The sequence below is a fragment of the Sturnus vulgaris genome, chromosome 15, assembly GCF_052056855.1.
Source record: "Sturnus vulgaris isolate bStuVul1 chromosome 15, bStuVul1.hap1, whole genome shotgun sequence".
Lineage (NCBI taxonomy): Eukaryota > Metazoa > Chordata > Aves > Passeriformes > Sturnidae > Sturnus > Sturnus vulgaris.
In genome coordinates, this window is record NC_142257.1 from 9,566,645 (window position 1) to 9,592,110 (window position 25,466).

Here is a 25,466-nt window from a genome sequence, read left to right on the forward strand (position 1 = left end):
TGAGGAAAAAATCAAATCCTAAAATTCTTATGTTTAAAAAAACCAAGAAAACTATTGTCATACTACAAAACATTTCACTTTACAACAACCCCAAAGAGCTACCTATTAGCTGGATGGTAAAGAAAAATTGGGACATGAGAAGGATAAAATCTTAAAACAAGAACTTGAGTATTTTTGGATAAAATTCTCTACTCTGATCAATGCAGGACTCTGACCTTAGGGGGACAGTTGTACAGGGAATGAATGTGTGTGGAACCAGCCAGAGAGATGCTATGGATCAGGAGAAAAATCCTGCTTTATTTTGGTGTTTTATAATTTTTCCAGTATAAACTGATGTGCAAACCATTTCAACAATATGAAGCAGGTACATTCTAACAATTTCCAACACAAATCCCAATACTTTCATTTACTTAACAGTGTCTGTCATAAAAATTAAAACATGTTTATTTCATATTCTTTATGATGAAAAGTATATAAACTGCACTTTTAAATTAAATCATGTTCTGCCAAAACCGGTCTGCTTTAAGACTGATAACTTTAGTGGAGAGAATTAAGATGCTTCAGCAAGTATCAATTTTCTGTTAAAAAAATGTCCGCAAGATGAAGTAAAAAAAATTCTTAATTTACAATAAGCAGTGTAAACAGCAAAAACAACAGAAGCCACACAGTTTCACGCACCAGCTGCTAGCAGACAGGTAACTCCAAATGCTCATAGAACTTTGTATCTTCCTTTGTTGGTTGGTTGGTAAGAATTTTGCTGCAAATAAAGAAGAGGATAATCACAGATAAGTAAAGATGGATAAATGAATTGCAATAAAACCCCACTATGTTAATAGCTGGATATGTTGTAAAGCTACAGCAAACCAGATCTCTCAACACATAAAATATCAAAATGAGGGGGATAATTCTCCTCTCCCCTGCCTGATGATGTTAAAATTAGGAAATTTATTGGGACCCAACTCTTCGAGGGGGTCTTCATACAAAAAGCTCTGTCAATGTGTTATCTCCACCTGCTGGCTGACAGCAGCTGTGTTATGGCTGATTAACCAGTGCCATGGATTTTCAGACTGTTGAATAAAACAGTGTTTTTGAGACCTCTAGGTCCCAGTCCCTGATATTAATAAAACCTTATGCCAGAGTGTCAACATTTGCAGAAGTCGTATCTCATAAAGCATACATTAAGGCATTTTCCCTCTGCATTCTGGATATTGCACTCACCAATCTGATGAGCTCCTCTTTTATAAGTCGTGTGATTTCTGCCTTTGCTTTCTGTACAGCCAGTTCATTGGCACCTGAAGATAAAAATATATATTATAATCTTAAACAATTTCTGTATATGAAGCCTACAGAATAAACACTGCTGTCTACTTTCAGAAACACAGTAAAATTTGCTGAATAGCCTCAACTATTTGTTGAAGAAATTGCACAGAATGCCAAAGCTTGACAGTGTTCTCTTTTAAGGAAGATAGTGCAGTCATAAATGATACTGTTCAGAAATACGTAGGATTAGAGGTTTCTTGAGAAAAATTCCACGATCATGACATTTGCCAAGTTTCTATTGTAGTAGTTGATGCAATTTCTTATACCCTTAACAGCCTACACAGAATTCTATTTTCTTCCTTATTTCACGCTGGCACAGACCTCTTTGGGCTAATTCTTTTTCCTCTGTTCTCCAAACTGATTTCATACGTTGTTCTGTGGCAGGTGATCCCCATGAATCATTTGATAAGTGTATAAAGATAAACAAGTGTTTTTCAGTAATTGCAAAGTAACTGCAGTGAGTCTGTAACTCAAGCATCCAAACACTGACTACAGAAATTCCATGTCTAATTACAAAACCAGACTCATAGTTTTAATAGATACATTTATAAAAAGAATACATACTTTCTATAGCCAAATAAATCTTTCGTTCTCCTTCCTTGGGTTCTTTGCCTGGAGGGAAGTAAGTCCCCCTGATTGTAATGGCAGCTTCAGAATATTCACTGATTCTCTGCAGCGCTTCTTTGGAAGTAACTTTCCATCTGGCAGTCTGCAAGGTGAAGGATATGAGAGGATCAACAAGGAGAAAGGCACCATACAAAATGGCAATCCATTAGTTCTGCCAGCGTGGGCAGAACTTCAAAGATAAATACAGGGAATTTGTACTTGATACTGTGAAATAAGGGCAAAGATCTTTATCAATCATGGCAGTAAAGTAAAATTTGCAAAAAACACCAGACAGTGTCAGAGATTTGGGAATTAGAGAAGTGGGTAGAGGGTGAAGAGATTTGTCTGGTAAGGAATACTTGTTTTTCTGATACTCTCTGGAATAAGTCCAGAGCATTGCATTTATATAACCTGAGAAGCAATCACAATTAACATAGTAATGTCAATTAAGTATGATCAGAAATAGACATTTTATTGGTGTTAGTATGAAGGGAGGTTTTGTTAAATAATGGTAATTTAAACTTGATTATAGCAAAATGGTTACTTGCCTGTGGGAAGTCATTGATCTCTAATTCCTCTTCATATCTTTTGAAGGATTCATTCTGTCCTCCATCCTGTTTCTCTTCCTCCTGCTTCTCTATGGGTACATAATTGAGCTTGGCATTGATTTTTTCAGCCAGTTGCTCGGCAATGGTCTTGGCAGACACAGTAGGAGCTTGAATTGTGCCTCCTCTCAGGATAGCATTTGTAGCCTGCTGCATCACATCCTGTAAAAGCACAGGTCCATAGTGAGAACAAGGTAGCCAAAAAAAGTCCTATATAAACCAATAAGGGTTTCATTAAAGCTATCTATATAATGTAATTGTCTACATAACAAATACATTCTCCAGACTTCTGCTCTTCCTTCCTTCCTCTCAACAACTCCCTTCACACCTGCAAAGAAAAGATCTTAGTGGTCTTTTGTATTCTCAGCTTAAAATATCTTTGGACATTCCAGAACAATTAACCTCAATCTAAACACATTGTACATCACATGTACACCTCATGCTTCAGCAGAGAAAGATATTCTGCAACTCTGCCAAAGCTGGCAAAACTGTGTAATGTTATCAGTAATTAATTAATTCTTTGTCAGGGCAGACAAAGCATTTATAGTTCTGTAATAAGTCTTGCAAACATATCAGCTCACTTAAAAATCCTATGTAAGTGAGTTAGCCCAGCCTAAATGAGATAAACAATGCAGTATGTTACTAGTGCATAAACACTAAATCAGATGGCAGCCAGAGAGCAAAGAACTGAACAACCTGTATTAAAAAAAAATAAAATTGGTCTGTAAAGAGCCTGACCTTAAAGTGGAAGGGAACCATGACTTGTGCCTCTGCTCCAAGATTCTTTTGGGCATTGATTCTCAAAGCCAATCTTTTCGCGATTTCCAATTTTTCTGCATTCCCAGCTGATGGTGTAGGAGCATTTGATGTGCCTGGTGCTGCCATGTCTTTTACTCTTTTCTTTGAATTGAACATGCTTTCAATTTGTTCATCAATCTAGAGAAAATAACAATTACATGATCACTGCATTTACCACTATATAATCTTGTCATCATAAAGAAAGAAACACTAAAGGGCATTTAGTTTCCATGTTCTTCAAGAAATAAACCTTGTATAAATGGTAGAAGCCTGCCCAAAACTACAGCTCAACAAAAGGATGATCTAATCAGGAAAAAGTCTGAACACAGTGTTTACTTGCAAGATCACAAAAAGGAATCTATCCAAAATTATGAAAGGAATCTAGTAAGGTTTAGAAATCGAAAATGCTACTATGAATGTCTTTAAAACACTTCAAATAAAAAAATGTTTGCAATTGCGAACCATAGTTCTATTTCATTTATGCAAGGTTAATATCCCAAATAATTTATGTGGCGTTTACATAACTACACACATTAAGTGTAAAATACCAGTAAGTCAAAAAGAGACACTGAAGATCTTCCTAGATCTTGATCGTCATAGCTGTATCTCTATATTTGAAGAATACATGCAGTCAAGTAACAAAGGTCACAGAGTAACAGAAATCCATGCACTCTGCAATGTATTATGCAATCTACTGGGGAAGAAAATAAAATATATTGAGAAAATTCATAAGCAACTTAAATCCTATTCCCAAGTGCTTACATCAACAGCTGTATCTTCATCATCTGAATCTTGCAAGCCAAGAGCTGCTTTTTGTAGTTTTTTTCTTTCATTAGCCAAAGCCTGTTCTGTTTCATCAAATTTAAAACCTTTGCCAGAGAATCCACTGCTTTTTTTAATCAGCTTTCCCTCCTGAAAAAAAAACCCACGTATTATCATACTTAGGAGTTTCAAATCCTTGTTCTGATAGTCATATATAACTGTAAGATTATACAAATAATTTTGAAGTTCTTTAAAAAGCAAATCCTAGCACATTCATAAAGCACTTTAAATTTAAAAGCTGCATTTCACAATGAAATGTAATTTAAAAAAAACAATGTTAATTCAGCAGAGACAGTAACCTGTTGGGATTTTCTGTAAGTACACATTTAAATGCTTTTCAAATGCGTTAAAAAAAACCACCATTTTTTTGTATCAGAAAAACTTCAAAGTCACTCTTGTCAGCATGAGCGAGATCCTCTGATGGTGAGAGCTCTACAAGTAATCATACAAATTCTGTGAAAGAGCTTCATTATCTTGTATGTGAATTTTGTTAAAAGCCAAAGTGCCTCTTATACCATAGGTGTTTATTACATACCAGGTGACAATATTTTAATTCTCAAGAACAGTTCTTTAAATGACATTCAAGATCCCAATCTTGAGGTCACTGAGACACTCAGCCAGGCACACACATGTTCCCAGAGAGGTGACCCATGTGTCGACTGGATACAAGTGCATACACAGGCATTAAACCTGGACCAAGTCCCCTGGAGAAGAAAGAATTACTTACAGCCTTCTGTTGGTCTTTGAAGTCAGCCCAGAGCTTCTCCAGATCAGTAGGAATTGGATTCCCAGACAATTCCAAAGCCTTAATGATATCACCAGCATAACGTGCCTGATCCTCAGTAATGAATGTATATGCATACCCCTGGTCAAAATTAATTTAAGAGACAATTAGGAAAAAGCTCTAGAGACACTACCTCTAAATTTACTGAAGCACCCTTGCACAGATGCTGTTTCTGGTCAATGAAACTAACCATGAAAGTCAAGCAATAACTTTTTTTAGTGGACGTGTAGAATGAATAATGAGATTTCCCAGGAAGCTGATACAGAGGTAATCATCCAAAGATAGCAAACACTGAAATCTCTCCTTCCAACCAGTGTTGTCATGGTTAAAAGTTTGACAAATTAAAATCTTATCAATTTTGTAGGGCACATTTCCAACAGTGCAAAACACCCAAACTTTCAGCCACAAATTGGGTTTAAAACAAGACTCAAAAATCAGAAGAACATGTAAGTTCCAAATTTCAGATTGCGGAAGTTCAGAATATACTAAAAACACTCTTCCCACCAACAAATACAAACTACTCCCTCTGTAGCTATCCCTTGGAACAACTTAATCAAACAATAAAGAAGGGAAAAATGCCAGTACTAACCAAAGCAGACAACTGAGTGTACATACTTTATTGCCAGCTCGCCCAGTGCGGCCTGCTCGGTGCACATAGTCCTCATAATGGTTGGGACAGCTGTAATTAACCACCAGCATCAGCTGCTTCACATCCAAGCCCCTCGCTGCTACAGATGTGGCCACCAGAAGTTTGCAGGTTCCATTCTTGAAGTCATTAATGATGCTGTCCCTGTCATACTGATCAATACCTACAAGAGAAATCAGTTAATTATAAAGCTCTGCTTTAAGTCACGAGAATTTGTACACAGGTCAAAATACTTCAAAATACTCTCCAACTTCAAAAAACCAAAACCACAAGCAAATAAAACTTCAATACCTTCACGCTTTTGAAGGCAAAATACATTAGCCAAAATAACCTCTATTATTTAGAATAACTTCAAAAGATGTTCTCTCCATACCAAGATCCTCAAAACATTTTTAAAATATTATTTTCTATTTTATACTTCAGCTGAGATATCATCTGGAGGCTTTGTCTGTTCTCTAAAGGCAACAGAAATTTCAGAAGAATATTTTTCCCTTTTACATTGGTGCATTCCTGCTGAACAGTGATTTTGTACTTAGTGGTTTTATATAAAATGCACTAAAAATACTGTAAGTTTTAAAATACACTGGGATGGACAGCATTGTAAAGAGATTTTACTTCTCTTGCTACTTCCATTCTGTTTCTACTTCATAGAAGAAACTGAAGTGACAACTGCCGTTAATGTGGAGCCTCAAATAAAAATATCATGTGATACTCCCCAATAGCACTCAATACTTTACAATAACAAGTAGTTAGCAATATTCCTTGAGAGGTGTTAACTCTCAGTAACAGTCCTCTTGCACACACAAGATTTGGCATCTGATGACATCTCACAGAGAACAGTGAAGAGTAATTACACAAAACTATCATGTCTATTTCAAATTAAGAAACAATTTTCCTTCCCAATTACAAAGCAAAACCTGCTTATGAAGAAGTAATAATTGGTAATATACAGAAACTAAGTGATTTTTAACTACTGGATACCAACATCCTAGTTGGGAGTAGTTAATATGAATTCTTAAATTTGCAGATTACCTCCATGAAGAGACAAGCAAGGATAAGAGGCCCTCATTAAATCTTTCAACAACCCATCAGCGTGTTCTTGCTTATCTACAAATATGATAACAGATCCTTTCTCCTGATAATGTCCCAGTAGCTCCAGTAGCTTCAGAAATTTGTTCTCCTCTTCTATGACAATCTGGAAGAAGCCATAAAAAAGCCAAGTAGAAAGAGTATAATTTGTATCTTGAGTCATTAAACAAATCCAGAGTGTATAAAAGTAAAAATCAGGAACAGGAGATGACTTTGGCTGTTCCCACAGCTAGTGGTAGAACAGCTGTTCAGCTTAGTGCTACAAACCAACTTTAAAAATCATACTGCATTTGCAGATTAGAGTGCTGATTTATTCTAAGTCCATTTTTAATAAGGCCACTAAACTTCTAAAAATAAGACCTCTGTGGCTATATTGGTTTATATTGAACATTGCTGGGAGCAATCTTTTGCAAACAAATGAGAAGCAAGGCAGATGTATCATACTCACCACGTGTTGCTCCACATCAGAACAGACAACACTTCTGCCTCCAACCTGCACCTCTATAGGTTTACTGAGGATCCTGCGAGCCAGGGCCTCCATAGCTCTGGGAAAAGTAGCAGAGAACATGACAGTCTGACGGTCAGGCCTGACGTTGTCTACAATGCGCATAACCTGTGGTGAGAGAACATTCCCTGTTAATATCCAAGTGCTGTAACTCAATTTCACACTCACGCAAAGCTGTCATCTTTAAAGTCAGGTGGTATTTGCACTCCACAGACTACAAAACATTCTTTACAGACTTCCTCTTGGCGCCAAGCTGCTGGCATTGGAAGACAGGCAAAACTTGCTGAATTCAAAAGGAAGTTGCATGGCAATAGGCAATCTGGTAGCGGCTCAGCAAAAATCCTAGGAAATGCAGCAGAAACCCTACAGCTCAAGAGATAAATAAAAGGAATATTCCTAGTTTTGGAGAACAGTATATATCATGACAACTGAAAGAGCGCTGTGTGTTCAAAGCTCTCAGCAAGTAATTAGTCAGCAGCATTTCCAACATTTTGTTCTTATGTCTTGCCAAGAGACATCACAGGCTTTGTAACAGACTACAGCTACTAACACCTGTATCAAGGAATTGCACAGGGATGTAACATGGCCACAAGTATTCCAAATGAGTGTGTAAAACATCCTATGTATTAGAGAAAAGTCTAAGCTATATAGGAATTTATTGAAAGCAAAACATAGAATCACAGAATGATTTGGGTTGGAAGGGACCATAAAGATCATCCACAGCTCCAGCCCCTTGCCAGAGGCAGGGATACTTTCCACTAGATAGGAGGATAATGTGATGTTATAATAATGTGGTAATAGATATGAGAGTAATAGAAATATTAGAATCAACTTCAACTGCTGTCGATATGCAGCACATTCTTTTGAAGACCCACTGGCAGTGTAGTAATAATGCAGCATTGCTAAATCCTTGATGTGAATAACAGCATCTTTTGGCACTATCCCTCATGTCATGAATTACCTGAGGCTCAAACCCCATGTCAAACATTCTGTCAGCTTCATCAAGTACAACATATGTGACTCTACGGAGGTTTGTCACCCGACCTGTCAAAGGAGAGGAAAAACACATGGGAAACAAAATCAAATGGAAATCTAGTTTCCCTTAGGAATTTTTTTTTAAATGTTATATAGTCTCACTGTCTTCTAACAAAGACATTAATTATTTTTTTTAAAAATTCACTAAATGTGAATTTTAATGTTCACACTTTAATCACACATACATTCTGGAAAATGTGTAAGTATGCACAAGGCCCTTTTAGTTTGTCAAACTCTTCTCTTGCATACCATCATAGGGCCAGAAGAACCTGTAAAATTCAGAAAACTGCCCTCGCCAAAACACATCATAAAACTAAGACTGAGCTGAAGCAAGGAGCCACATCAGCCAGTATCTGACAGCGGCACCTAGAAAAGAACATATTAGAGATTACAGCGCATGTGTGGAAGGCAAAGCCCAGTGCTAACTGCTGCAGCCTCAGAGAATTCCTTTTATATACAATCTGTAGTGCTTCCTTTGAACTAACTATTTGAGGATAACTATACTTGTTCTAGATCACTGCTAATAATAGCCATAAAACAGAGTAATCAGTCTTTTCAAAATTGCTATATAAAGATTAAAACCTACCCAGTAACACTACTGAATTTAAAATCAAGAACCACCCCAAACTCTGGGACAGGTTGAAGTAAAATAAGTAAGTCGTGTTTCTCTGAACATTTTGAAATTATCATGGATAGGATAACTAGCACCCTTCCCAAACAGTGAAGAGATTCCCTTTCATGAAAAGGATTTAACTCAAGGATTTTAGAATCATACTCTCAAACAATATAAACACATTCAGTTCCACACAAATGTGGAGTGACACTGCCAAATGCTCTCTGAATGGAACAGATTTGTCCCATTTTCTACAACTATCATTCAGATTTGTGCCTATCAAACTACAGAAGAATTTGGTCCTCAGCTTCAGCAAACTATCTGAATTCTCAAATTATTTAAGACATCACGCGCTGCATTTTTTAAGATATAGAATTCATACTTAAGGAACAAAGCAAGTATTCCTTATATCTATGTATCTATTTAACATCTTAACACTTTCATCCCCAAATAATAACTTTGTAAAATTACTTGGGAACAGCATTAATGTACCTACCTTTGACGATTTAAGTCTTGGAAGCCCAGTTCTATATGTCTTGAAGGTACTTTTTTCACAGAAGTTAAATAATGTCAACAGTTTAGTAGAGGTTTTGATGTGGAATAATTTAATAATAAAACTTTATCTAATAAGCATGCAATGGTTACACTAGGACAAAACCTCTTAAAGCTGCAGTGGCTCAGTTTAATGAATCTGAATATCTGATATAAGGTCACTTCTTTTACTTCTGAGCAGGCATTTAGTGAGGGCTTCTTTGTCTGTTTTTTAAAGCCAACAGATAAAGGAAGAGTCAGATGCTCTTGTAAAGTGGGGAACTGCTAAGCTACTCTAACAAGGATAACGGATCAATGAGCAGACAAAATAAGCAACTGTTACATAATCTTCATCTAAATGACTCCAAATTAAAAAATTTGGACCAGCACATTTCAAATTTAGCAATGATAAGCATTCTCAGAAACTCTTCAAGAATATAGTATTTCCTGTCCTCCCCAAAATCAATGTATGCTTAAACCTATTATTAGTGCTATATATTCTCAATAGCTATATAGTGCAGCCTGAAGAGATATAAGAAAATTCTGTAAGACCATTTATCAAAATGCATGATCTTTTGAATTTGTTAGAATTACACAACAAATGTAAAAAAATTTTCCAAAGGAAAAGGTTTTCTACTCACCATTGTTAGCTGCTAACATGTCAATCATACGTCCAGGTGTGCAAACAATAATTTCAGCACCTCTTTTGAGTTCAGCTATCTGATTTCAAAACACAGTAAACAATCTGCTAGTTTTTGCTTTGTGATTTCTTTCAGGTTTTTTTAAACATATATCATCTTGCAAAAAAGGAAAGCACCTACACTGTAATATATCTGTTCTACTAATGTGAATTATGTAAAGATTTTAATTAGCAATTTCTTTAAGTCTTAGGAAAACTTTGCTTCCAAAAAGAGTAACCCCTTACAGTCTGAGTTACCACCACCTGAAGAAGTTTTAATGAGGACATGACTTCGATACAGTTAAAAGCCTGTAAGAAATGTCAGTGTTACATCAGGACCAAGTGATAGTAGACACACCATGTTCCACCACAGATGGTTACTCCTGTTGTTTCCATAAATGGGTGGGGTGGAGGTGTGGAAAACCTTGAAATTAATCTCTAAATTACTTCAAGATGCAATATTTGATAATGCAATAAACCAAAGTTATTATTTTCTGGCTTTTGTTATCCTAAGGGGAACTCTCAGAAAAACAGCTTCTTAGTAACTTTCCAACTATTATATCCCACTAAAAATTCAATTTGAATTTATGCTCAGTACATACATAAAGAGAATTTTTTAAGGACTGTATCTGAGACTTTCCAAGATCATTATTGTTTAAGGCTAAGTTACATGCAAAGCTTTTTGTATTACTAGCATTCCCACAGAGAAAATGCATAGTGAAGACTGCATATGTGCTGGATTAATGGAAAAGAAAAAGCAACTATTTTCCTACAAAAGAAACACTGACTAATAAAGCCCAAGCCATCGTTGACAAAGCAGGCATATCTTTTGCATACCTGTTCACTGATTCCTGTTCCTCCATAAACACACACAACTCGAAGCCCAAGGGTCTTTGAGAATTTTTTGCACTCCTTGGTAATCTGCAAAGCCAACTCACGTGTAGGTGTCATAATGACGGCTGAAAAGCAAAACATCTTCATCGTACATTGCAATGTAAGAGCTGTTGTAATTTCCACAATAGAAATTAATCTTTTGTAATGATGTTTACAGCAATTTACTTCCTATTTTCAAGAACGTAATTTCGAGGAAAAGATAACTGAGACATTATGAGGAAGGACTGGAAACCTGGTCGAAGTGTAAAAATCAAAGGAGTAAGGTCTCCCAGATATGTGGACATGGGAGTGCTACTGAAACACCATGAGACAGCACGGTGATCACAAAACAAGATTACAGAGCACAGTTATCTTCAGCTAAAAAAAAGCCATTTATCAATGGACATTAGTAAGCACTTCTCCCTATAACCAAGTGAAGAACTGAAATCCCATCTAAAGCATATACATGAGGTTGAATTTATTTAAACAGTAACTTTGAAAATAAAATCTTTTTACCTATGGGACCTTCTCCTTCTTCTAGTGCTCTCTGATCCATAATGTGTCTGAACATGGGCAACAGAAATGCAATAGTTTTTCCACTTCCTGTTTTAGCAATGCCAATCAAATCCCGTCCATTCATAATCGCTGGGATAGCCTGGGTTTGAATTGGAGTGGGCTTTTCATAGCCATGTCTTAAAGAAGGAAAAAAATATTTTAAGAACAAAATAGAATTTGACAGATGTGAATCATGAAGTTATGCTAAAATTTTTTAACGTATTTATTTACATATGCATATCAGTGCCATTCAAAAAAATACAGATCAAAATGAGCAGCAAAAGCATGATACAAATGACAAAGAGTCGTTAATAACAATAATTCAAAATTGAGTGTTTATCACTCAATTGAGTGTTTATCACTCAGTGTTTATCACTGACGACTATATATGTAACATTTACAGACATGGACATGTGGCATTATGCAGCAAAGTAAAAGGTCCTTCTCATGGATATAGGACAGAACACAGCAAAATCGAGGATGATGTAGTTCATAAAGTGCTTGCTTACTTTTTGAGGGCAGTGAGAATCTTCATGGAAATACCACACTGTACCCAGGTTTTTATTGGTTTGGGACAGCCTTTTCCCTTGACTGTAATTCCCTCCAGCTCCAGCCGGTAGACATTTACCTCTGAAATAGAGTTTACCTTTTAACAGAGTCAAACTTGACACTTCTCTACTACCCTCATCAAAAAATTCTTCCTTTGTCCCTTAACATGAAATACTAATTTTATCACTACCAGAAAAACAACTTTTTGCTTGTTACACATGAACACAGGAGTTAGGTTGAAAGGACTCAGGTTAATTTTCCAATCAAAGCCTCATATATAATTATATTAAGTTATCAACAATAGGGATGCACCTGATTTAACACTTTTCTATAGCAAATTGCTCCAAATGCTTTTTATATTCCAAAGCACCTGCTGTTTCTTAGCACACTGAATTCCACCATTATTTTCTTCAAAGTACCAAGGTGTTCAGGTTATATTTGTTTTTACCTTCTTGAGTCATTTTAGCTAGCTCTGGTACTTCAACATAGAAGTTCTTCCTGAAAGGTTCATATTCTATCTTTCCATGATCCACTGGTTCTAGCAGCTTTCTCTGCTTGGTCTGATAGCCAGTCAGGGCAGTCTGAAGATCAACTTCCTCCTCTTCTGAGGAATACTGTAGAGATCACAATTTTTGTGTACATTAGGATTAATGAATTATGAAAGTGTTCGGCTTTTTTCATTTACAGCAAAACTATTCAGAAGCAACAGGTACTTCTTACTATATTAGACATGAAACTGAAGACCTGCTCTCAAGACTTCCAATTATTCCTTCCCCTAATTCTTTCATGTTTCTCCCAAACTTTAACTCTTACCACGTTCTGTGTCACTTTCACAACTTTATCAATGCCAACTATTCTGTCATTCAGAAATAGCCACACAAAAGAAACAGAGGAAATTAAGAGAAAGCAGCCAGCCAGTAGACTGGTGTTGCACTGCAGTCACAGTTCTGACAGATGCCCCACCTCAGCTTTGAAGGAGTACCACTAATTCTGGAACTGCAGCCACAGAGCATGGCCTGAAGTGACTGAGTTCCAGGGCCTGCAGAGTATTGAGTCTGTGACTCAAGCCTCCCGAGCAGCAAAATACCCACACTCTTCAGGCCAAGCACCACACACAACCACAAGAAGCAACAGCAGACACTTTGCCTGTTCACAAGAGAAATACAAAGTATTTCCATTACCTCCATTGCATCTTGGTCATTCTCCATGAGTTCCCCTTTCTTCTTTTCTGACTCGGCAGCTGCCTTTTTGGTCGTCACCACAGTTACCACCTTGGTAACAGTTGGTCCAGTTTTCTATAAAAAACGTTTAAAAAAACGAATGCACTATTGTATAAAACAAAACCCATCCTGCAAAACCCACACAGAATATTTGTACTTCTAGATACATTATGCTGAGCATTTTCATTTCCCACTTCCCTCAGAGAAATTTTATCAGAACAATGCTTGATAAACAGTTTCATAAAAACACCAGGGAATTAAAGCAAACATGCATTAAGTGCATATAATTTCTTGCTTTTTTGCACTTCCTCCATTTTTCCCAAGCCACTTTGCTATTAAAACACAAAGTTATCTTTGTCTTTTAAGAGCAAGAAATCTTTAACAAGTGATTTTACCTTTTCACTCCCACCTCCACCTTTCACACTTCTCATATTGAACTTCTTGACCTCTTCTTTTACTTCTTCCATATAAGCATCTAAAGGATCTAACTCCTCATCCTCAACCTCATTGCCTTCTTTTTCTCCTTCTGCAGTTTCCTCTTCATCATCTAGTAAGAGTGAAAAAGATGGGGATAAAAGACAGGGAAAGACAGAAGTCCTTACATGTATCAAATTACTGTCCACCCCAATAATTACAGCCCAGTGTTATCACTATATAATTTTTCCCCATACAAATCTCTCCAGTTGGTTTATCAAAAATGTATCTTAAACCATTTGACACCATGACCAGATTTAGGCTTTGTTATGGTTTACATTTTATGGTTCACATTCTGAAGAGTAATCAGATGCTTTAAAGATATTGCAATAAAAATATTACTAGGAACAAAAGTATTCTGTTATATAAAAAGAGGTTAAATACCATCATCATCTTCTAAACTCCATTTTTTCCCCTGTTTCATCTCTTCAATTTCTTTTTTTAGCTCTCCTATGTTTTCCATTGCCTTCTTGCGCTGTTCTTCCCTCCATTTCTCCACTCTTTCTTTTCGTTTTCTCATTTCTTCTTCTAGTTTGTTCTGATCAAAATTCTATTGACAAAAACCAACCAAAAAGTGAAAATTAATGGCCACCGGCTTTAGCTTATGCTTCTTTAAAAAAATGTAACCATTGAGTGAGCAAGCTGTAGAAGACTGGACATCCACAAACTTCCTGGTTTAAATTCTTTATCTTTTAAATTTCTAAGTATTAAAAGTCTCTACCTCAGTGGCCACAGCATTTGTGGTAGCATCTTTATCCTTCTCCTCCTCTTTGTCATCTTTGTCTTTTTTCTTTTCTTTGGAAACTTCCACACCTTCTGTCTTTTCTTTAGATCTTGATCTGAAAGGTAAGATCAAAGGTTTCTTAGAACATTACAACTTTTCTCAGGGGAAGGACACATATATGCTGGACAGAAATCAAACTATGATCACCCTGTTACGTTTTCAAACACCTCACAAAACACACTGCTTCCCAGACAATCTTTCCATGTCATAGAATTACTTCCTCTAACTACCAGTAATGTAGACTCTAACCCAATCCAATGATTCATGTGCTTTTCTCATTTTTTTGCAGACTTCATTTTCAGAGCTCTTACAATTGATGCTCTAGTTGTTCTGCACTTTATTTTACACCTCCTTGAAGTCAGCATTTAGGAAAGATAGAAAAAATTCCTGTTTGTAGAATTTCTAGAGAAAGGTAAAATGATCTAGCATTCTGCCATGGAAACATGAGCATCCCTCTAAACACATTGTCCTCGATGACAGACAAAAGCCCTTCTCCCTGGATAAAGCAACTTCCGTAATGCAAATATAACAGGCAGACTTGCACTGAATACAAAACCCATTTATCACAGGTTTTATTATCCTTACTTGATTCCAATTTAAAAGAAAGATTCTAAACCAACTTTGTGCTAGCTTATAACAATATAAAATTTCCTTTAGGTAATTTAATATCACTAAGCTTTTTTCTTTTGACTATTCTAATACAAAACACACAGTTACTCCCAAAGTCTTTGTGATTCCAATTCCAGCTTGTCATGATTTCTAGAGTGCCATCACTACTTATGCTGTATACAGACTGTTATCATTTACAGGCTTCCCATCCGCTTTACAGCAGAGCCTGACTATATGCTGTTTGCAATTATATCTGAAAACCTTATGAAGATATATTTAAAATACAATGACCTGCTGTAAGCTTTTACACATTTCTAAAGCTAAGAACTTGAGAATACCTGTTTTCTGTTTTCCTGTTCTTGCTTGGACTGGAGGATCGAGACCGTCTCCCTCTACTCCTGCTCCTCGAGCGCCTCCTCTCTCGGCTCCGCGATCGTCTTCTCTCTCGGCTCCGTTCCCTTTCTCTACTCCTTGAACGTCTGACAAGCAACGAAATTGTCTTTACTTAGGACATGCTCATAGTATAACTTAAGTCTTCTGCTGAGGAACAGTTTGTAAAAGGAACCCACCAATCATCAAGACCACTAAGAACTTACAAACTCCAGCGCCAGCAAGCCGGAAAGCATTTAATAAGCAAAAAGCCTTAAGCATAGTGAAATCCATCACAGACATCAGCAAAGCAACTAACTAAATGGGAGAACATCAATATTCAGCACACAGGCACTTTTAGATATTCTGAATGGAGATGATGTCATACCTTTGACGCTTTCTGTCCCGAGACCGAGACCTTCTCTTGTCCCTGCTGCGCGACCTCTCCCGTCTGCGATCCCGATCCCGGCTCCTGGAGCGCCTGTCCTCACGTTTCCTCTTGTCCGATGGGGAACGACTCCTGGAACGGCTCCCGGAGCGTCCCCGGGATGCAGAGCGCTTCCGATAATGCCTGCGTGGCACAGCCACAGAGTGTGAGCACCAGAACCATGTGCAGTTAAAGGATGTTTGTCAGGCAGTCAAGCAAGCAAAAAAATTATCTGAATTTCCTGGACTTTTTAGATGTCTTAACTTTTGTAATCATCTTGCCAGACTGATTAATATACATACTATATGTAAAATATACGGAATATGCATATACACTCTTAACAGCACTGAAATTAGGAGATTTTCTCTTAGTTTTAGAATACTATTGTAAGAATATCATGAGAACACCAGAATATCAACAACAATTTCCTTTTCAGAAATTCACTGATTTCCATTGTATATACAGGAAAAGCTGAAGGCTCTTTGAAGCTATCCCAAAATCTGTCATGCAAACAAAACTATTCTTAGTTGCTTTTAATACAATCAATGTTTACCCATGTAAGGTAGGTAAACTATACCTCTACTCAATGGGAAACTGTCAGACTGGAAAAAAACATAAGCCCCTGAGGATGTGACACAGCTGTGGTCAATGCCTTTACCATGCTGACTTCAACAGAAATTCTGTAATATCAAACATCACAGCAGAAGCTGTCAGAAGTCACCAAGGCTTGAGGGGTGTGTGATGGAGATGGGTGTCTCCTCTCCTCATTAATGCTCTTATCCCAACCACACTGTGGCGCAGAGCAGGGCTAGAAATTTTCTAGGAAACTCTTCAACTGAGTGTAGAAGTTACAGAGGGACTTTGACCATTTCCTCTTCCTCCAAACCCAGATTTTTGGTTACCATGCCAGAATAATTCCCTTGTTCACTCTCCCGTGGCTTAGGACCCACAGATCTTTTCTCCTAACAAGAGAAGCCATGCTTGAGAAGCAGGAAGAAGCAGAGAAGGCAAGATTTTAAGCCCCCCAACTCCTCGTTTCACTTCCATGGTAGTATTAAAATAGTTCAGCTCTAAAAATAGCAGTATATTTATATTTAGTCTACATTACGTGGTATATTTAGGCACCACATGCACTTGGAGTTAGTACAGTAGCATATACTCACATCCTGCCTATCAGCAGGATAACTGAGTGCAAAGAATGTCTGTCAGCATTGAGATTTGTTACTTCTTTTCCATCTCCATCATAAAATAGGATCTGCTCTATACTTCCTCTCTTTATAATCTTTTAGTTTTAATGAACTACTTTTGTTTTTAATTTTTTTTTCCTCTATAGTGTGCAATAAACCCAAAATGATGACTTCACGTTGCAGAAGCCCCAGTGTGAGGAACATATCCACTCATTCTCTTACCATTTCTTCACTTTTAAAACTTTCTCTATGTTAAAATAGAAAATTAATACAAGTTTAAAACCACTTTCAACATTATTTTTAGCCCAAACAGAAGAACCTTGTCCTTTCCAGCAGACAAATTATACTGTGACAAACAACACAGTCCTGCTGGCTGGAGTGCCAGACCTAGACTTTCAATTCAGGAGGCTCTAAGGGTGCCCTGTACTGCCCACTGCTGCCCCACCTCATCTGGAGCTAACTTAGCTAGATCTATGGGAGTGCCCGGCTCTGCACTAGATCACGAATTTGAGCCTAAGGTGGTTGTTAAAATTTTAAAACATCTGTCTCTCTCAGTGTAAATCTCCGTTTTGAACCTGGGAGCTGTCACCGTGTAGTGCAACTGCATGTAGGGACTATCGTGTCAGCTTTATGGTAAAATCTGATTGAACTACGAGACAGAGGCATATGCCCGACAGCACCTACAAATTGTGAAATCGGTTTAAAGCCTGATAGGTGTGAGCAGCTCCATATCATCTGGAGCACAGGCCTGGCCCGAGCCACACGCAGCACAGGGGCACATTACTGCCGAACTGGTTACAACCCCTAACCAGGTCTTTCTAATAGCTATAAAAGGGCAAAAGATACGTGATACTGCAAAAATACAAAAGGCACAACCAAAAACATCTAAGCCAAGTTACCCCCTCTCAGTTGCTAATTGCGGCATTTTGGAAGCCCGCGAAGGCCTGAGGTGCTCCGGGAGCCGCGGGGTCGGTGCTGGTGAGCTCTGGCAGCTCGGACCCACCCTAGCGTGGGGACCCGCGGCGCCCCCGCCCAGAGCCCCGAGTCCTCGGCCCTGCCCTCAGGGCCGGCTCCCGGCCCGGGCCCTGCCGTGACGGCCTCAGGGCGCCTGCCGGCCAGGAGAGGCCGCGCCACCCTTTGTCGCCCTCACGGCCGCCTCACCGCGCCAGGACCCCCGAGCGAGCCGCGATCCCCGGGCGGGCGGGCCGGCGGCGCCACTCCCTCACCTGGACTCGCGGCCCATGGTGGCGGCGCTCCCGCTATACGGCGGCGGCCATTCCGCGCCCGCACGGCGAGGGCCCGGGGCGAGCACCGCCCCTTCCGGCCCGCCTCCCGCGCCGGCGCCCCCGGGCGGGCGGAGGGCGCAGAGCCGCCCCGGGCACACGAACGGGGGCTGGGAACCGAGCTCGCCCCGGCCCATCCGCACACAGCGCCAAGGAAGCGGGTAGCAAATAGGCTTTTAATGGAAAACAATCCGTCTGGCAATAAACATTAAATAGAATTATGTACACCAACAGAGGTAAGGTAAAAACGGAATAAAAGAGATTGATTTATTGGTCAAATGTCGTTTCTTGATCGCCATTTCTTCATCGAGATTTCTTAATTAAGTACAAGCTCCTCCTGGTGCTCTGCCTATGCAAGGGTATTTACTTGATTAAAGTTTTTATGAAGAGGATTAAAAATCCATTGCTTTTTGCAGGTACTGGTACAAATTTAAGGACTTTTGCAGGGATTTTTCCAATTTATTTGTATTACATTTGGGCATGTAAATAGAGAATCAGAACAAGTAATTTTTGAGCAAACTCATTATTTACATATCTCAACCTTAGCTTAAATTACAGTAATTTCAATTTCTGAAATTACGATGTAATATAAATAAATTCAAAGCTGCTGAATCAATATCTGTGCTAATAGACCTAAGTCAGAGTTTTCTGCAACCCAGCCTTGTATATCTGTAATATAATATTCACTGTAACATAACCAGTTTAAAAAAACCCATGAAAATGGTAAAATCAAAACGTAAGGTTCTTGTATTCAGGCCACAAACATATATCTAATTTAAAAGTCAGAAATGCATCACTAAAATTACAGGAGGAAGCTTTAACAAAGATTAATCAGCCGAAAGCTGGGCCATTTGGAGAGGTACAATCCAACACATCTGCTCCCTGAAAAAACTTCTGCAGGCAAATACCAAGTTAAATATTTGGCTTACCATGCTAAAAATAGGCATCAGCCTATACTACCTGAAAGTCCAGATTTTAAACAGAAAAGTACAAGCTGAAAACACTACCAAATTTGGCTTCAATAGAGATTTTCAGAGATTAATAGCATTTACGTTGACTATTTGGAATGACACTTCCTTCCTCTCACTGTGCAAAATTCATAAGGGATGGAAAACAAAACTGTTTCTCTTGTAAGTTTTACAAAGACTAGAGCAAAGATTTGATACTGCAGGTTGGGTGCCAATATATAAAAATTCTCATGAGATGAACTGTTTACATAAAAAAACATATCAGAAAGCACAGGGGTAAGCTGCACTAGGATTAGGTTGCTGGAAACTCATAAACAGATACAATTAGTTCTCTTTCTTCTTACTTTTTGATTAATGACCTTTATAAGCACCAGGATCTCCTTGTTGGTTTTGCTTAGCTCTTTTCCACAATAATCATCAAATTAAATTAATTACAATCACAACAAATAATGTACAGCAAGGACAAAAAAGTGGCAAGTTTCACCAACATTCTCCAGAATCAGCTACTTGGTTCAACATTCGGAACTTGAACATTTGAAGAGAATACAGGGATTCTTTTCCTTAGAGCTTTCTTTAAAAAATGGAAACACCACAAAATGAGCACGTCTTGTTAGTTATAGTCATACAGGATATACATATATATATGGTTCTGCTGAAGGGAATTCTCTTCTTGTTCTCACTAAAAAGAACAAAGGCAGCTTTGTAAATATTTATGAAGGAGGCTGAGAAGGGCATCATCTAACTAAAGCAAATAAATCATTCACTGACACTTGCATCCTAGCCTTCACATTTGTAATATGCAGACACAGTAAATAAACTGAACCAACACAACTGGCAGTCGGGGACCCTGCTCTCCCTTTCCCAAAATTACTGGATTTAAGGCCCCTTTCAAGCATTCCAACAGGTAAGAATTTTAATGAAGGTTTAGACCTGCCTGCACAGTCAGATGTTAAAGGAACACAGTCCAGAAAGCTTTAGTGTAGCTACTGTGTGGAATTCTACAGCCATCATGGTACTTCAGAGCCAAAAACCAAAGTAAGTTCATGGCAAAAGATAAAAGTAAAGAAATAGACACAAAGGTCTGTGAAAACATCTCCCATTTTGTTGTAGGTGTCCATGGAGCGACTGATCACTTCTGCAGGGATTCCAGACAGGAGAAGAGCAGCAGTCAGTACTGTCGTTTTCACCTTCTTCTCACACTAAAAGGGAAAGAAAAGCCAGTATCATGTTAGTTCTTTTAATCCAATTCTGCTTTACATGTCACCAGTGTTGTCCAATTTCACACATTCCAAATTCATTGGAAGGAGTAGCAGGTTTGTATTGATTCTGTCCAGACACGCTCCAGGAGTCACAACACTTATCCTAGACACAGATTCCTGTTGTGATGGATCCAGCAGAGCCAAGTGAGAGGCTGGATAACAGCAGATAAAACTCATCCTGGATATTCTGCCTCCTTCTCACTACTCCTCCCAGCAGGCTAAGATGTGAGGCTTGGCAGAATGCAGCTGCTCCTGGATGAGCGGAACCACTCCCAGACAAGGGAAATCTAGGTGTAAGAAGCCAAGCCTGGCATCTCCACTGTCAGAACTGGATTAATCTCATCACACTTCGGCAAAAAACAGAATCCCAGAATGGTTTGAGCTGGAGGGATCCTAATGCTCATCTCATTCCAACCTCCTGCTATGGGTAGAGACAACTTCCACAGACCAGGTTATTCAAAACCCCATAAATGCTGTCAGGTTTTCTAATAGAAAAATTATTTAGAGTTGAAAACCAACTGTTTCTGGTTTAGAACAACTTAATTTGGCAGTTTATCCTCTGAACTCAGAAATGCTCCAAAAACTTTTGAAAGCTGTTCCATCCTTAAGATGAGGAATCCCAAGGATGCAAGTCTGACAGGCAGGAAAAGGTGACAGTGGCTGAAAATTCTAGTAATTTGATGATAGTTGCTGGATATTTTAATTTAATCCAATCTAAATTAAGCTTTCAAGAATATTTCTGTGTTTCATGTGAGAAAAATGAAGATTAGCAAAAGGATTGACCTCACTCAGGTCTAACTGCAGTAAAAGCAAGTTGTGGAAAGGAACCACCTCTTTGAATTCTGACACTGAAGATCTGATTTTAAGTACACCAGAAACAAGATCAAGATGATGTAGCAGATAAGCTGGTACAAATCTAAGGCTAATTTTACTCTTTTATGTTATGACACATCATCTTAGAATGACTATTATGATATATTTAACTACCAAACAACTGCTGATTTACTCTGATTTTCTACAAGTAATCTATTTTTCCTTTTAAAGTGCAAATTTTCCCTTTTAACTACGGATTGAACATCATTCAATCCCATTCTGCATCATAGACCTGACAAAGTCATCAACCTACCAAATACTTCAGCACAATTACCTGTTGTAAATACATAAAGCAAGCAGTATAGCAAATAAGCAGCAAGTTTGACACACAAACAAATGTTTCATTTCAAGCTGCCTTTCAAACCAATACCACCAGTGGAATGCAGAGGCCTTGAAACTCAATATACTGCATCATTTTTTAGCAAACACTCTCCCAAATTTCATCCAGATATTACATGCAGAACAGCTGCTAGCAAAGCAAATAATCCAGAGAAGACCATGGTCTAAAAGAAAAGCAAGTTTCCTGAAGAGATGAAAGAACTACCTGGATTTCCTGGTCAGATGCTTTTAATTAGGTTACAGCTACACAAGCTGCTAGTCCATGCTTTCACTGCAACTTTAAAAAAGATCCTCGACTAAATCTGGAAAAATTAAAAACTAGTACAAACTATCAGCATTGGTCATTCAACTCTACAGTTTAAAACAAGGGAAGAATACTTCACATGCATTGGTCCTAAAACAACACAACCTAAACACAAGTTTACATTGAAAACGTTTAAAATTAATCTAATTCTGAAAAAAAAGTTACCTTTGGAAAGTACTTGGACAGTCCCATGTAAGCAAGTTGTAGAGTAAGAAATGGTGCAAATATTGACTGAAGGAACAGAAAAGAATAGATGAAAATTAACTTGGTAGAATTGCTAAGAAACACAAAAATTTAATGCTTTCTAAGTCATAGAAGAAAATTAGTAGGTAAAGATTAATTTGTGGAACAGAGCAACATTGTTCTTGAACACTACAAATTCAAGTAGACAAGTTACATGTCAAAAATAAGATTCTGCCCTATATTCTTTGAGCCTAAAGAACAGAAATGGCAGAGGAGAACAGCAGAGTGTAAAACTGAGAACAGGGATCCAGAAGCTCGATGGCTGTACCTATCTCACACCTCTGTGCTGTTGCTCTGGCAGGCTCTGGGAATACTGAGGAACGACTTTTCCCAGGCTGATAAATGAGTAGGATCTACTTATCTTGGTACAACTATTATTCTTAGAATCACTGAATGTTTTGAGTTGAAAGTGACCAAAAAAGCCATCTCACTCCAAACCCCTTCCATGGGCAGGATATTTTCCATGAGACCAGGCTGCCTCAAGATTCATCCAACGTGGCCTTGGACACTTCCACAGATGAGAACCCTATTCTTACTCTATTATTCTTTTATAGACTCCGAACTAGAGGAGCAGCTGACTCATATGCTCACCAAGATGGGAATAAACTTGAAGGGGACTTAAGCTGCAACAACTATTCCAGCATCTGCTCCTGAAACACAACAGACCAAACGTGCTGCTCTCAGTGGTTACACAGCGGCTATGTTGGTAGCAGATTAATCTCATAGAATTCAGCAATTTTTTAGGTTTTGTACAATTTTTGGAAATGTAAAGTATGCCTGAAGTTCCCAACTTGGTCATTACTGATAGACTTCAGCCCCAGATATATACCAATAATTTGCACCAACCAGCAAACCCCAGCAGGACTGTGTCCCTGAACTCACCAGGTACTTGCATACAAAAGCCCTGACCGCGATGGCAAGCAGAGCACATCCCACCAATCTGAAAATGCGGAAAGAATCAAACTCCTCCACCGCATTCCCATTCTCTTGGCTTGGCTTCTCACTAATCAGCTGGTTCCTCAGTTTCAGAGCTTCATCAAACCTGGACAGGTACTGCTCCAAGCCGTGTCTCGGTGGCCGTGGTGCAGCCTCAGAGGGCAGCTCTCCCCTTTGACGGTGACGGAGTTCGCCTGTCCCCTCAGTGACCAGCTCTGGGGCTTTTCCAAACAAGTCCTTGTCCCCTCTGAGCTCTGCCATGCTGCCTGCGTGATCAGCTGAGCCTGTCACATTACACACAGAATCACCAAGCACAATCCGCTTGGAAACTGAAGGAATGGGAAGGGAGTTTGATTTATCTTGCTCATGCTGAAGCTTTAATTCTGTGTGACTTTCATCATCTAAGGAAGAAAAATAAAAACACAGTTATGCACACTGAGTACATGGAACAACACTTCAGCTACACTTGATCAGGAACCTGGGTCTCTGCTTCCCAAGAGAAAAAGACAGGTTTATGATTAAAGACAGCACTCTTCATGGAACAGACACAAGACATAAAGCTGTGCAATGCAGGTCAGAAGTTGAAGTTGTCAGTCAGCAATGGAGAAATTAAAACACTGAACTTCCTTAAGCAACAGCACTGCATGCACAAGCAAAAAGATCCAAATACATGGACTGACATTTAAAAAAAAGACAAAGATTTGCAGAAAGTGAATCAACCAGAAGAGCACTAATACCTGACAAATAACCAGCCAACATAAGTGCACTTTAGTTTGCTGTCTACTGTCAGAGGCAGGGCAGTGTTAACCTGCTCTGTATTAAACCTGAAGACCCATCTCACAAAGAGGGAGGTGGTGATGGCAGAGAGCAAAAGACTAATCAAGAACGTGTCTGGTCCTACCAGACAGCAAGAACTAACACTTCAGGAGTACTTTTCAGTGTTACATCAGACTGATTCATGGCTCATGGACATCCTTGTACACTGAAATCTGAGAACTCTTTCCTGATAAGACAGCCCACTTGAAGAATGTACGGAGATATAACTGAGCTACCTAGGATACGGATCTTCAAGAAAATTCTGCATGCCAACCACAAACACCTATGTCACTATCCAAATGTGAGGTAACTTTGCTATAAAAACAGCTATGAAAGCCAGCAGCTACTGGCTAAAAACATGGGGGAGGCTCATCATTTTTTCAACTAAAAAAGACTACTTGCAGTGAAACGACAGCTTGTATGCTCGCTGTCTAGAGACCGTGCCGGGCCTAAGTCCCGACCTTCTGATGGCACAGGGATTTTATGGGCGGGTCCCTCGCGGAGCAGGGCAGGTCGTGCTGCTTGAAGCATCCCTGCGAACGAAGGCGGCGAACTAAGAGACCGGAGAGCCAGCCGCTCCTGCTCACCAGGGGACTGCGGGTAGCGGTCACGGCCGGAGAGGCCGAGGCGTCACCGCAGCCCCGGAGTCCTCACACAGCCCCGCCGCACCCGCTACGGGGCTCACCCTTGCCCACCGCGGGCCGGTGGAAGCCCATGATGCGGTTGATCCGCTCCTCCGAGTTCATGAGCAGCTTCCTGCGGCGCAGCTCTGCGCGGCGCTGGGACGCCGAGAGCCCCGCGGGGGGCCCTGGCGGGGTTGACACCGCTCCCGCGCCGCCGTCCGCCATCCCCGGCACCGCAGGCCCGCCACCACGGGCCCGCCCCGCCCAGAGCGCAGGCGCCGGCACCGCCCGCCTCCAGCCGCTGAAGCAGGCGCCGCCATTTTGCGTAGGGACAAGAGAAGGGCGGGGTGCACTGGGAGAACGCTCCCTGCGCCCCTCCTGGCGGCGCTTCGCCCGCAGCCAAGATGGCCGCCCCGGCCTCAGAAGTGACGTCACGGCGCGAAGGCCAGCGGCAGAGGCCGGAAAAGGGCGGTTGTGGCGCTAAGGGGACCCGGGTGACGGTACAGCCCGACCCTGGCACTGCACCGCTGCGGGACTGACGGTGCACACTGAGGAAACACCAACAGACAAGCAGCTCTCGAGGGCGCCAGAGCTACTGGCGTTATAGAACAGGGAGCATATTAACTTCTTTCCAATAAGATAGAGTTGGTACAATACTAATCTTTATATACACTAAGAGTCCGTTACACCTCTCTGTGTCAGATGATGAAACTGCCACATTACTCTTCCTTTACCTGAACAG

At 39.6% G+C, this 25,466-nt stretch overlaps 2 protein-coding genes across 4 annotated transcripts; both read right to left on the reverse strand.

Annotated features, from left to right (window-relative positions):
• Positions 1-277: 277 nt before the first annotated feature.
• On the reverse strand, positions 278-18,408 carry DDX46 (DEAD-box helicase 46). Its single transcript, XM_014883438.2, has 23 exons — positions 18,307-18,408; positions 15,855-16,037; positions 15,436-15,576; positions 14,426-14,543; positions 14,089-14,254; positions 13,626-13,777; positions 13,192-13,305; positions 12,459-12,624; positions 11,971-12,091; positions 11,423-11,598; positions 10,871-10,992; positions 9,996-10,074; positions 8,137-8,219; positions 7,119-7,283; positions 6,614-6,776; positions 5,551-5,744; positions 4,879-5,016; positions 4,092-4,241; positions 3,270-3,467; positions 2,475-2,693; positions 1,885-2,029; positions 1,219-1,292; positions 278-757 (listed from the first exon to the last, which is right to left on the reverse strand). Exons 1-23 carry the CDS (start codon positions 18,321-18,323, stop codon positions 710-712), a joined length of 3,132 nt encoding a protein of 1,043 aa, XP_014738924.1. The 5' UTR covers positions 18,324-18,408; the 3' UTR covers positions 278-709.
• Positions 18,409-18,520: 112 nt separating this feature from the next.
• Positions 18,521-24,989, reverse strand: CAMLG (calcium modulating ligand). Of its 3 annotated transcripts, none has more exons than XM_014883445.2 (4): positions 24,787-24,989; positions 23,232-23,686; positions 22,272-22,337; positions 18,521-20,530 (listed from the first exon to the last, which is right to left on the reverse strand). In XM_014883445.2, the coding sequence occupies exons 1-4, from the start codon at positions 24,947-24,949 to the stop codon at positions 20,339-20,341; spliced, it is 876 nt and encodes a 291-aa protein (XP_014738931.1). In that variant the 5' UTR covers positions 24,950-24,989; the 3' UTR covers positions 18,521-20,338. The 3 variants fall into 3 exon arrangements, with proteins under 3 accessions (XP_014738931.1, XP_088029821.1, XP_088029822.1); XM_088173695.1 differs by having other exon boundaries at positions 24,563-24,969; XM_088173696.1 differs by lacking the exon at positions 24,787-24,989 and adding an exon at positions 24,023-24,546.
• Positions 24,990-25,466: the final 477 nt, after the last annotated feature.